The sequence below is a fragment of the Gracilinanus agilis genome, chromosome 1 (assembly GCF_016433145.1).
Source record: "Gracilinanus agilis isolate LMUSP501 chromosome 1, AgileGrace, whole genome shotgun sequence".
NCBI lineage: Eukaryota > Metazoa > Chordata > Mammalia > Didelphimorphia > Didelphidae > Gracilinanus > Gracilinanus agilis.
Genome location: NC_058130.1, coordinates 128,261,804 through 128,276,400, shown reverse-complemented (window position 1 = coordinate 128,276,400; position 14,597 = coordinate 128,261,804). Strand labels below are relative to the sequence as shown.

General features: G+C 35.0%; 1 protein-coding gene across 1 annotated transcript in view; it reads right to left on the bottom strand.

Moving 5' to 3' along the window:
- Window positions 1-14,597, bottom strand: part of LOC123248482 (phospholipid-transporting ATPase ABCA3-like) — a 231,050-nt gene that overhangs the window by 155,739 nt on the left and 60,714 nt on the right. Inside the window, exon 7 of the mRNA XM_044677271.1 lies at window positions 14,255-14,405. Coding sequence (XP_044533206.1) covers window positions 14,255-14,405 — 151 coding nt within the window. The remainder of the gene's footprint in view (window positions 1-14,254; window positions 14,406-14,597) is intronic.

Genomic DNA, 14,597 nt, shown 5'->3' with positions numbered 1-14,597 from the left:
TTCATATTATTTAATGCATTCTTAAATTAGTAACCTAGCCATACATCTTTTACCAAGGCTATTGTTATTATAAATGAATATTCACTGTGTTGGAACTTGGGCAGTGTCACACCCTCCTAAGTGGAGATTATGAAGCTATCCTAAAGACTGATACACTAAAAATCTTTTGAAAGCAAATTTAGGGAAAGATATTGCTAACATCTTGGACCAGGAAAGCAGGTGTCCTAGAGAAGATATTGTAAGGGCCATCATGATTCCAGATAGACTAAAAAGATGACACAATAGAGTATGTTCACAGAAATCAATCACAACATCATGAGCCTCTGAGTGAGCCTTTGGATAGAAAAAAACTCAACTGTGGTGGGTGGGTCCCTCATCCACTTCTGCCCTTCCCAAGCACTGTTATTTTATCTGATTGCAAACTCTTATGCCAAAATGAAATGACCCATAATGGCTCCTTGTCAATGCATCTATCAATCATTTTAAAATATGTTGAGAAACATTCAAAGTAGTTAGAACCCTCACATACTATGTGAGGTATCCATGGTTTGAAGAGAATAAAAAGAAGATTCAGTTATCTCTAAATTGAAGAATACTTTAAAACATCCAAATCTAGAATACTGATGTACAAGACATATTTTATATAATAAATGAATAATTGTACACAAACCATCAGAAATGTGGGTATGGATGAAGATGAAACTCATAATTCAGATTGTAATGAAGAGGCTCAGGATGACAAGGCAGAAGATAAAAGGTGGCAAACCTCTATATTTCGAGTAACTTTTCTATCCCCAGAACTTCAATAACTCAAGTAGAGCTAAATGACCTTGTTGTGATATTAATATCAAAAATTAAGTTAAATTTTTAGCTTTTAGATGAAAATGATGGAATTCCCTTTAAGAATGCACAAAATATATGTTCAAAACACAAAATTTCTGTTAAGCATGAAATATGAAAATATTCTTGGTAAATCTGAGGTATACTTGGGTATATCAACTATATCTACTTTCTTTCTTTGGGAAACTACAGCCAGAAAATAACATCAACAACAAAGTTTAAAATTACCTAAAAAAAAAGAACTAATTTAATTGGTAAACTAATGAGTCAGTCAATAAATATATAAAGTGCCTAACAGTTGCCAAGGTACTTTACTAAGGACTAGATAGCACTGAAAAAATTATCTTTTTGCCCAATAAATTTGGTTTAATAAAAATTTTGTAAAGATGGCTTGAAATGGTGCAAGTTGCCTTTATCTGAGAAATAAATGTCCAAGAATCAATGAAAATAAAAGCAAAAAAACGAATATTAGTGAGTCCTCAAATAAGGACTATTATAGAAGATAAACATTTTAAAGCACAGATGAATACAGCTGAAGGAGATATGTAGAAATAATTTCTTTTAAGTGACCAAATCTTTGATGAAGATAAGGAAGAAAATTATCAAGAAATTGTTAAACACCTTTTCAAAAACTATCAATTTATGGAACATAAGCAGTGAACCCTTTTTCAAGAACAATTTCTTGGTTTCATAAATAAATGGACCTTTATGCTAATGAATATAGAGGACTTATGGAATTTGCACAAGCTTGTTTCCTGACTCTTGTGAGATGCTAAGGAATATTCTCTAGGTGATATCTAAAAGGTATCTATTTTAGGTGAGTTAAACAAATACTATTTTATGTTAATTTTTTAAAAAAACTCTGACATTTCTGTAAAAATTGTGTATAAAATGGGAAGCTATATTTCAAATAAATAAATATTATAAAGTTCATTTTTGTTGATATGACACAATACTTTTTGCTATTTTTCACTGACATGCATGTATATATGTATCTATAATAAAATGTGCGTGTATAATTACAGGGTATATAAATATATAAGCACTGTGTTATAATACATGTGCACACATGTAGCTAGGTTGCGGTTTCTATAGCAAATGTGATTTTTTACGGGATGGGGTTGCTAGCCCCACCTAGTGAAGCTACCCAAGAAAGGTGACCTATCCCAATGCAGCAACTGGCAAGGAATCATGCTTCTATCCGCTCCCAGCAAAATCCTGACCAGAGTCATCTTAGAAAGACTGAAGGAGGCCTTGGACAAGAAGCTGAGAATAGAACAAGCAGGGTTTCATCAGCACAGATCGTGCACCGACCATATCGTCACCCTAAGAATCATCATCGAACAGTCCATCGAGTGGCAGTCCCCCCTCTACATGACTTTCGTGGATTTCGAGAAGGCATTTGACAGCGTGGACAGGAGCATCATCTGGAGATTGATGCAGCATTATGGGATTCCCCCGAAGCTCATCAACATCATCCAGCAGTTATACGAAGACTTTACCTGCCAGGTCATCCATAATGGGAAACTGACGGCTCCCTTCACAGTGAAGACCGGAGTGAAGCAAGGCTGCATGCTTTTGCCCCTTATCTTCTTGATGGTCATAGATTGGACCATGAGAAGAATTACCAAGGACAACAATACGGGCATTCAATGGACTCACACCAAGCAGCTTGAGGACCTTGACTTCGCGGATGACATCTGTCTCCTTTCTCACAAGCAGCAGGATGCGCAAGCCAAACTTGCACGACTCTCTGAAGAAGCGGAGAAGACAGGTCTGAAGATCAACAAGAAGAAGACCGAGGTGATCACAGTCAACAGCACACAGGACCTGCCAATCCAACTACAGGGAGAAAACATCAAGGAGACGGACCACTTCACCTATTTGGGTAGCATCGTCAGTAAGGACGGCGGGGCAGATGAGGACATCAGAAACCGAATCAACAAAGCCAGGCAGGCATTTAACACCCTGCGGTCTGTCTGGATCTCCAAAGCACTGTCCCTCGTCACTAAGCTCCGAATCTTCAATACCAACGTAAAGACCGTCCTCCTATATGGATCAGAAAGCTGGAGAGTGACGAATGCTAACAACAATAAACTCCAGGTCTTTGTTAATAGATGTCTACGTCACATCTTGAACATCAGATGGCCTGAAAAGATCTCCAATGCTAGTCTCTGGGAAAGAACAATCCAGTATCCCATTAGTCAGGACATAAAGAAACGTAAGTGGAGATGGATAGGACATGCGCTACGAAAACCGGAAGACAACGTAGCCAGACAAGCATTGAGCTGGAACCCTTCAGGGAGGAGGAAAGTTGGAAGACCAAAACAGACCTGGCGAAGATCTGCCGAAAATGAAACAAAAACAGTCGGAATGACATGGGCCCAGCTGCGGGAAGTTGCCCAGAACAGAGTCCGTTGGCGTGAGATGGTTGCGGCCCTATGCTCCTAAGGAGTCAACAGGAATAATAATAATAATAATAATAATAATAATAATAATAATAATAATAAACATGTAGCTATAAACTTATGTATTTTATAACACATGCAGGTGTGTACATAAATCAATAATTTTTAAAGATCTGGTGCTGGCTTGAAAAGCAAACAAAACAATAGGGCAGTGGAATAGTCTTAAAAAAAACCCAGAATGCAATTTCCAACAATAAACAAATAAAAATTAAAAACAACTGGGGAAAGATTCAATCAATAATCAATAAAACACGTAGGAAAACTGAAAAGCAGTTTGGCAGAAAATAGATTCAGATCAAAATATTATGCCATGTATTATAACAAATTTCAAATGGGTAAATGATCTATATATTTTTTAAAATCACATTGTAAAGCAATGAGAATGGAATGTTAAATGTTGTACAAGCATATTTGGTTGAAATCACAAACAGATGAGGAGAGAAGTGATTTGAAAAAAAATTTTCTATTACATAGAAAATATGGAAAAATATGTTATATAAAAATTTTGCCTGAACAAAAATAATGATAGAATAGGAAGAAAAATATGGATTTGAAAAATATATCAAACATCTCTAATATTTTAAAACCAGGAATTCCAAATCTATAGGGAAGAGACACAAATATGTAAGGCAGAGAAATTCCCCAATAGGTAAGCAGTCAATGAATAGTTTCTAAAAGGCAAACTATCATCTTCCTAATGGAAAAATATAAAATTGCCAATGATAAGAAAAATGAAAATTCAGATAACTGAATTATTTCATACCTATTAAATCAGAAAATATAGTATAAGATGAGAAAATCAAACTTGAAATAGCTGTAGGGAGACAGGCATGCTAATTCACTCATGGAGCTATAATCATTCCAATAATTTTGTGAAATAATATTGAATTTACAATAATGCAAGAAAAACTGTGAAAATGTTATCTTATGCTGTAGCTATTTTATAGCCTCTGCAGTAATTTTAAATATAACTTTACTTCCTATTTTCTTGCTGCTATAAGAAGGTCATTGATTTTTTGTGGGCTTATTTTGCATCTTACTATTTTACTAAAGATATTATCTCAATTAATTTCTTTGTTGAGTCAGTGGGATTTTCTAACTAAACCATTATGTCACTGGCAAATACAGACATTTTATCTATTGCTTATATACATACCTTTTGCCATTAATGCTTTCCATTGTCATTTTGCTATCACTAGAATTTCTAGAATTATAATGGAATAATAGTGAAGAAAGGGAGGCATCCTTGCTTCTGTACTTATACAGAAAACTCCTAGTGTTTCCTCCCTTTATAAAGGATGCCAGCTTTTGATCTGAGATATTTTTATAATACTAAAATGATTATGCTATGTCTATGCTTTTTTTGCATATGTAAATGTTGTACTTTGTCCAAGACTTTTTTTACATCAGTGGATTTATCATGTAATTTTGAGAGTTTAGTTATAATTAACAAATATTTATTGAATATATGTGCAAAGTAAGCCTTGTGATGCAAAGGTATGAAGTAAAATACCTCCCTCCCACCTCATCCCAATGGTGGGACACATGTGTCACAGAGTAACATCAGTATCTAATGGTCTGACACTGGAGTCTCCTGTTGTCCCCTGGTGTCAGCATGAGCATCATTGTGAGAGACCAGGGCAAAGTGACCACAGAGGTAGAGCATATTGGGTTTTAAAAACTAGGGTGGGAAGCCAAGAGGCTCTCTTGGTTTCTGCATCTGTCCCAAGATTGGCATTTGCTCTCAGAGCTGCACTCATTTTTTATCAGGCAATCTCTAGGGAGTACGGGCAGCCATCCAGCAAAATGGAGACTCCAATCTAGAAACTAACTCTTTTGCTAACTCTCTCTCTCCCTCCCTCTCTTTACTAATAAATGCTTCTAAATCTGGTAAATAGTCTCCAGATTAATTTTTATTTATAACACAAATATAAAAGTCTTTAATATTACTAATTTTACTATTCTGAATATGTGGTCATTATTTGTTTCAATTTTTAACCTAAGCAAGTGGGTAAATAAGTCCTTAGGCTTACCACCTATCCCCTTGTTAATAATTATGTATTTGAGTATAGTATCAGAGCAAGGTACCACCACTTTTTTAGATGACTTAAGAAAATATGTGTGTGCATGCATTTTCAAAGGGGGAATAGTTTTTCCATACTCTCCACTTTGCTTATGCATCATATTATAGTAACTCAGAGATATTTGGGCATTATAATAACAGAACTTATCACATATATAAAAACTTTTATAATTCATCTGCCCTGATTATAGAACTTTGCTACAAAAGGAAGGAAGGAAGGAAGGAAGGAAGGACACAGATATAACAAAGTCAAAACTGTTCCTTCAACAGCACCAACTTCACATAAGCATAATAGGATAAAGTTTCTTCAGTTCCATTTGATTCCAGGTAAGAGCCATGGCTAACTTTTATGTTGGAATGACCAATTATATAGGAAAATTCCACATTATTCACAAGATATCCTAGTCAGGTTTAGTATTAACTAGGTGGGAAATTTGCTTATTCAGAAAGAAAATAGCACGATGGGCAAACTGAGTCAAGACTATTCTACCATCACATTTACAAAGTCATGCCTTAAACCTCATCAGGCATAGACATACAACTATACTTCAGTTTGTACTTCCTTTGAGCAACACATGGCATTTCCCTCAAATGGTGTAATACAGATTTAATGATAATCCAGACAAATCATATCTGAAATAAAAACTCAGAGTAATATCAAAATATAATCCCAAGAATGCTTACCTTGAATAGTAAGCTCCTCTAATCTTAGCTTAGGGGTAGGTACAGTCATTATTATTATTTTTCTCATTTGTTGTAATACATTAGTTAATAATAAGCACATAAAGGCCTCATCTTAATCATCCTTTCTACTTTAAATCCATCCTTATGACAGAAATCAATCATTAGAAATTAAGAAAATAATCATATTTTGTAATTATACATATATAGCAAAGGCATGATAGTTCATACAAAACCCAGAAAAACACTGATAACTATAAGCTTCAATGTTAACAGACATTCATATCTGAAGGAATTGTACATTAACCCCTAAGGCAAAAATAAAATCTTTAAGTCTGAGATCTGTTAAGACTATTTTAAAGGTTGACTTCAATACATTCTCCAGATACAATTTTATAATTTTCAAAAGTAATGGCCAAACAATATATCAGATAAAAATCCTTTCTTATATATCAAATTTGTAAGCACTCTGACTTCAGTTGTGAGAGGTCCTAGTTTCTCATGAAAATCATTTCATTATTTGAGAATTTTACAGTTTGCTGTTAGCTATTGAGAAGACTTTATGACCTTGTACAAAGAGATGGTCCTAAGGGGCCTTGGTAAGTTCCACAAAGAACCTATAAGAAAAAGAAATCTGTAGTCCTTTTCCAATCAGTAGGTTATTATTATTATTTATTTTAAGTCCAATTACACCCACTTTTATATTTAAGAATTTTTAAACTTCATGACTATGTTGCTTAACAGTTCAGAATCTAAGAGAATCTAGATTAAAAGAGAAGTTAATTAGGAAATTAACAACAACAAAGCTTGGACTGACACAAAAATTTATTTTGTTTAGAAAATTGATTTTAATGAATTAGTTTTAGATAATTTGGATAATGAATTGGGTTAGTATATTATTGACCTCCGAGAGAGGAGTTTCAGCTATAGATGGTAAGGATTTAAGCCAGAAGGAGGCATCTTTCCTAGGAGTGTAACAGCAAAGTGGAGGAGAGAAAAGCCAGGATCTCAGATAGGTAGTGAGACCAAGAGAGTGGGGGACATGTGTGTGTGTGTGTGTGTGTGTGTGTGGACACTGGTAAGGAGAGAAGATTGAAGATGTCATAGACAGGGGCAGCTGGGTAGCTCAGTGGAGTGAGAGCCAGGCCTAGAGACAGGAGGTCCTAGGTTCAAATCCGGCCTCAGACACTTCCCAGCTCTGTGACCCTGGGCAAGTCACTTGACCCCCATTGCCTACCCTTACCAATCTTCCACCTATAAGTCAATACACAGAAGTTAAGGGTTTAAAATTTAAAAAAAAAAAAAAAAAGAAGAAGAAATAAATAAATCCTCTTTTTCTTGTTCCAAAACTCTAACCCCTTTACTTCAAACACTCCATTCACAGTCAGTGCAAATGCATTCCAACTGTTTTTTAACTTTCTACTCTATCTCATCTTATCTCTACTTGCTCTCTCCCTTTCCATTTCCAGTAGTCTTTGTTTTAAAGCCTTTTCAACTTTAAAATTGGATCTTTTTTGCTTCACTTTACTTTTACTACTTTTCTTTATTTCCTTGTCATCCTTAGTTCTGTAATAATTAAAATTGGGTGGCCAAATGTAATAGTTAAAAATTTGGTTTGACAAAAATAATAAAGAATTATTGTGGTTGTCATTTATAAAAATTGAAAATTAAACTATGAGTATGTTAGTAGCTTTAATAGCTTTATGATGCAGGGTAGAGATAGTAGAGAGGGAAATGTAGGAAGGAGGTAGAAAATATTGCCTAGCTAAATACCCTATAATTGCTGATCTGAAGAAATCCAGATCAACTCAGCAAAGGCTCCCTTAGGTCCTGATCTCCAACCAGGAGTCACCGTAGTCTTTTCAGCAAGAGTCTTACCAGAGCAGAATCAATCTCCAAAAAGTTCAAGGCAGAAGTCCTCCCTCAGCAAGAGCCACCAAGAATGAATCAGAATACCCTCTGCTGGCTTTTTTTTTAATAAGCAGTCTTCTCCACATTACTTCCTGTCTCTCTGGTTTCTCCTTCCTTTCACTGTGGGCTGGTCTATCACATCTTAGGAACCCATCATAGTCTTTCAATTTGCTTAGCACTAGGGGGTGGGGGGCGGGCGGGGTAAGAGGAAGAGGGCAGTATTTGTGGCTTTTTAGGGTGTGAACTTTCTTTCTTAGTGACTTACTAAATGTTAAGTAGGGGCACTTCAAGTTCTTGATTGATTAACTTAAAATAGACAAAGGGAATAAAAATTCCCTTTCACAGTTCCCAATCATATCTTGGCCTAACACTCCACCTAATTTTTCCTGTATGAATTTTCTTGTCTTTTACATTTTGAGTTGCAGAGTTTATTTACAGTTTCTTTTAGGTGACTTTCTCTCTCTCTCTTTTTTTAAACCTTTATCTTCCCTTCCATCTTAGAATCAATACTGTGTATTAGTTCCAAGGCAGAGGAGTGGTAAGGGCTAGACAATGGGGGTTAAGTGACTTGCTTAGGGTTACACAGCTAGGAAGTGTCTGAGGCCAGATTTTAACCTAGGACCTTCCAAGTCTCTAGGCCTGGATCTCAATCCATTGAGCCACCCAGCTTGCCCCCAGGTGACTTTCTCTCTAAATTACCTAAAAATTTTCAATTAAACCATTCACAGAAGAAAATACAAAAGTAAAGTATCACCTCATAAGGCCAGTTGTAGACTGAAAAGCATTTTGGCAGTTAAATCACCTTCTACTAAAAGCAAAAAAAATCTATCATCTTCCAGTGGAAAAAGTGATTTTTAAAAATCTGAAGTGTTATTTGCATGTAATCTTGGTTTTTGTGAACTGTAAATCTACCTGTCTCAAAAAAAATCCACTAGAACATTTAAGAATTTACAAAAAACATTCAGACCATAACTTAAAAACTTAGAGTGAAGACACAATATTTCAGATATAAATTTAGTCTCAAATTACTTTATAATATCATAAATCTTTTATGCCTTTATTGTCCTAGTTTCTGTACCTCAACCTGTCCAGGGTTAAGACTTATTAGAGATTAGCTTGCAGTTTTTCCTTATCTTCCACTGAAAGTCTAATCAAAGAGTCAGTGGAAGAAGGTACTTGCTTATTGAGGAGAAATTAACATCAAAATTGCAATATATTGCAGAATGTAGGGAGAGTTGTTCCAGGTAGGAAAGTTAATTAACTTAAACTCATGCAAGACTTTAATTTTTTAAATTAACACCTTTATGTTAATTTTAAATTAACATGCCTATAATGTGGGCAACTTAGGATAAACCAGTAATGGGCAAACTTTTTAAAAAGGGGGCCAAAGGAAAGGAAATGCTCATCTGTCAGGCTGTTTCTAAGGTAACTCTTTCGAAGTTTCATTGTATTGTATCCTACTCATTGTATTCGTCAGATTAGGAATAATGTCTCAGGGCAGGATAGAACATTTCATCGGGCCACATCTGGCCCCCTGGGCTGTAGTTTGCCCATCACTGGGATAAACTAATACCGAATAAGGGGCATTAGTATATTTTTCCCCATTATTTTAAGTTCTATAAAATTTCTCTAATTTATCACTCTCACATTGCTTTTCTTGAGAAGAATTAGGGAAGTGTATTGAGAGTTAGGGCCAGGACTCCTAGTTCCTTACTCATATAAGGCCTGTAGACACATCTTTTGGGATAGAAGTCAGATCCAATTGTTGGGTAGTCTATTTTTCAATTTGAGGGCAGATTTTTTTTATTCACAAGGGTCTTGTAAAATGTGCCAATAAACCAGTTAGTGATGGTATTGATTTCCTATAGCCAATCTAAGCTCACAAAGAGTATTAAATCAAAGAATTCTTCTTAGGGACAAAGATATCTTTTCCCTAAAGTTAATCCTGTCCAAATATTTTCAATGAGACTTTTAAACTGGGCTTTAGATAATGTATATTCCTTCAAAGATATCTTTTTCTCAATTGTCCAGGAGACTACCTAATAGGATGTCTTCAGAAGAAATGGACTATTTAGATTCAATAGTTTAGAATAAAATTTTTTATTAGGAATATTTGAACCAGAATCTGAGGTACCCAAAAGAATGATTTTGCAACCAATTTTTTTCTTTTCTTTTCTTTTTTTTTATTTGAAAATTTTTATTTAATTAATTTAGAATATTTTTCCATGGTTACATGATTCATGTTCTTTCCCTCCCCTCTTCCCACACCCCTCCCATAGCCAAGGAGCAATTCCACTGGGTTTTACAAGTGTCATTGATCAAGATCTATTTCCATATTATTAATATTTGCACTAGGGTGATTGCTTAGGGTCTATATCTCTAATCATATCCCCTCGACCCATGTGATCAAGCAGTTGTTTTTCTTCTGTGTTTCTACTCCCACAGTTCTTTCTCTGAATGTGGGTAGTGTTCTTTCATAAGTCCCTCAGAATTGTCCTGGATCATTGCATTGCTGCTCATATAAAAGTCCATTACATTCGATTGTGCCACAGTGTATCCATCTCTGTGTATAAGGTTCTCCTGGGAACCAAATTTTTCTAACAAATCAGAGTCACTGATACAATTCACTAAACCAGTTCATTCAAATTAACTAAAACTAATTCATTAAAATCAATTTACTAAACTCCTCTAAGTAATTTTTATGTCAATCCAAACTTTGTGGTTGTTGTTGGCAACACCACCATAAAATAGATAACCGAGACAGTAAACAGAAGGAAGAAGTTCTCAGCTTATTTCCAATGTATCCTTAATACAACACTGAGATATATGAAATGCACTCTCTCCAGGGTCATTTAACTAGTGATCCAACTACACAATGGAACTCTACTAGGGTCAAATCAGAACCAAAACTAGAACAAAAAGGGATCTCTGAGTAACTTACTACAGTGCTTTATACCACAGCAGAGGTACCGAATGAACCAAGACCACTTAATCAGCAGTCAGAACCAAGGTATTGACCCTAACTGGGTTGAACCAGAGTCAATGGCCACCCCCATGTCTCTTGCTTATAAGCCTGCAAAAAAATAAAGTTAAAAAAAAAAGACACAAATTATTAAGGCAAATAGGGAACAAGATTTGGGGAGTCAGGAAATGCCCTGTCCGGCCTGTTAAAATTCTAAACTTCTCAGTCCAGCCTTTCCTTTAGACACCAGAATCATAGTAGCTTATTCATCAGTATATCTGGGCAGCTCTCAGTCTAAGAGATAGTTGAGATTCTTCCTCTGGCTTCTTATCTAGGGAATACTTAAGGATCATAGTAAATTTTCTCATCCCATAGGATAGGTTTTGGTCAGGTGAGGTTAATATAAACCAAAATTTTCAGGACAACATGGTCCTAAGACCCCAATAATACAAGAAATAAAAAATTCCCATTAAAGCTCTCTGAGAACATGAATTGTTGTTGGGGTTTTTTTTGTGCTTTGTTTTTTGCCTTTCTTTGGATCTGCAGTACTTAGCAAAGGACCCTGGCATACAGTAAGCATTTAATAAATGCTAGTTGACTTATAAGCTTAATTTCTCTAAAATCCTTTCTAGACTCCCAGAAAATTCCCCTAGGAAAGAGGAATGGCAAGTGGAGGGGAGGAAAATGTGTTTGCTTTTTTTTTTTTTTTTTTTAAGCAAATGCCTTAAGATTTGGTCAACCTTTTAAAAATGAGTAACTGTAGTCTTGTTTACATTGCTACTCCAGAAGTTACTGGGCTACCTTTCTTTGCTCATTTACTTAAGGGATTAATTCCATGACCTATTCTTTTCAATAAAGATTATTGTTCCTTCTTCCTTTTGAAGACTGATATCATGGGGTGATGTCTTGTCTTGCTCATGGACTGAATTTGAGTGAGACAGAGTTGTACAAAGTCATCAGCTTCACTCTCTCTTCCAAAGTCATCAAAATCCAGAATTAAGTCAAATGTCAGTTTAACTGGCAATGGTATTAGTTGTTTTTTTTTTTTTTTGGCATCTTCAATGTCTTACCAACCTCTATGCACTCTACAGTGCAGGAATACTATGGAAACTAGAACAAATTGTTCTCAACTGCCCCTTCTTCCAGATAAAGCCTTTAAATAGTTAGGATAGGTATCTCCCTAAGTCACTGAGAGGTTTGAGGTCTGCCAGTTATCTTCAATCTGGTTTATCTTAGCTACAGTTTTACTGGGGTATAGCCACTCTAATGTTACAGCTTCTTGGAACCACAGGTGAGAAAAGGGTAACAGGTAGCTACAGAAGAATTAAGATATTGTCTGAAGGGAGAGGAAGGACCTTGGTTGGTTCTTAGGAGTTCCACTGATTCCTTAAGGGAATAGAATACTGCTTTGGTAACTTAACTATTTTGAAGTGTTAACCCCAAATTATATTTTAATTCATCATTTCTTTGTTCAAAATTCCTAAAAATGTTTCCTCAAATTTTCTTGGAGTAGAAAGTCATATTAGAAGGATGGGGGAAATATGCCAGTTTGAACAGTTTTCTTTCAAAGCTAGAAATGTCTTAGATATTAGATTACTGTTACATTAAATGGAAATCAAGTCTAGTAGACTTCTGCCTAAAATAAAGAATGCAGCATTAATATTTTTTCTTTGACAGGAATGAGACACTTTTCACAACTGGATGTGGATGAATATGGACAAGGGAAATGTTTTTGGCTAAAGAAGGGAAAGAGATGATTACCAGAAATAAAATGGGCAATTTTGATTATATAAAATTGAAAAGTTTTTGCACAAAATGAATGTTGTTAGAATTAGAAGAGAAACAGTAAATTGCAGGAAAGTCTTTATAGAAAAATTTTATCTGATAAATGTTTGCTACCTAAGATATAGAGGGAACTGTTTAAAACATATAAGATCCAAAACCATTTTACTATAAATGTTCAAAGGATATGACTAGGAAGTTTAAAAAAAAAGAAATTCAAACTATGAACATATGATGAAATGTTCTAAATCATAACAATATAAGAAAATAAAAACAGCTCTTAGGTTCTGCCTCGTACCCATCATTTTGGCAAAGAAGACAAAAAGGAAAATAATAATTATTGGAGAGCCTGTGAGATCACACTAATACCAATGAACTTTTGATGGAGCTTTTAAATGGTTCAACCATCTCAACTGAGTCCAATTAATTTGGATCCAACTAGAGTCCAAAAAATTACTAAACTGTGCATAACTTTTTACCCAGTACTACTAGGCTTATACCATGAGATCAAAGGAAGCTTTTATACAATTTTTTTCTGTACAAAATTTTTTGTAGCAGTACAAGTTTATTGTAGCAAAGAATTGGAAACTGTGTATGTACATATGTTAGGTAATGCTTGAAAAAATTTTGATATAAGAATGCATTAAAAATTATTGTGCTTTTAACAAGAAACAAAAGAAAAAGAATCATAGAAACCTGGGAAAAGCTGAATTAACTGATGCAGAGTGAAGTGAGCAAAAACCAGAAAATAATTTATACAACACCATAAAGAAAATATCTTTGAAGGACTGGGGAATTTAACTAATGCAGGAATTAGGAATAATTCCAGAAGACTGAAGATGAAACAAATTTCCCATTTCATAGCAGAGAAGTAATAGCTACAGATGAAGAATGAGACAAAAATTTTCATACACTGCCAATGTGTGGATCTGTTTTGTTTGACTGAACTTTTCTGTCACAAGGGTAAGCTTTTGTGGGGGATAAGAGATGAAAGTTAAAGGAGGTAGATCAGTAAGTGATAGTGATGAAAAAAAAGAAGCAAACAAGGAAAAAACTGATGAAATACCAAACATACACAGAAGAGAACATTAAAAAAAATTTCAAAACCAAACAGAAAAACAGGGAAATATTGATACTACTATATTAAATTTAATGTATACTAGTAATATATTACTTTAAAAAAGCTATATGGGGGGCAGCTGGGTAGCTCAGTGGATTGAGAGCCAGGCCTAGAGATGGGAGGTCCTAGGTTCAAATCTGGCCTCAGACACTTCCAAGTTGTGTGACCCTGGGCAAGTCACTTAATCCCCATTGTCTAGCCCTTATCACTCTTCTGTCTTGGAACCAATATACAGTATTGACTCCAAGATGAAAGGTAAGGGTTTTAAAAAAAAAGCCATATGGAATAGATACATGGTTTCATATGCAATCCCATTTTCTTTATATGTGGAAAAGGTCATTCATAGGTATTCACAATAAAAAAAATGTAAAATGAAAAAATCAGCTCAGTTCCCTCTGAGGTCTTACCTGTCTGAGCTCTCTTTGGGCAAGATAAATGCTAATTCAGCCCCAACATTACTTTCCAGAATGGCATTTGGTATATATTGAAAAATCAGTTCAGAAATATCCTCAGTGTTACAATTAGGTTTCTTCACAATAACCATGTGGTATCCTGCACCTAAAAGAAACCATATAAGACAGTTAGGTCCCAAATGACTTTCAGTTGCTTTCACTGGACTACTTTAAAGGGAATGAGAAAACAGAAAGTTGAATGTGAGATGGTAGTCAAAGAATACCCTCAAAACTGCTGCAGAGAGTTTTGTTTCTGACTTCTAGGGGGTACTAAAAATGAGGAATAAAAATGTATTTC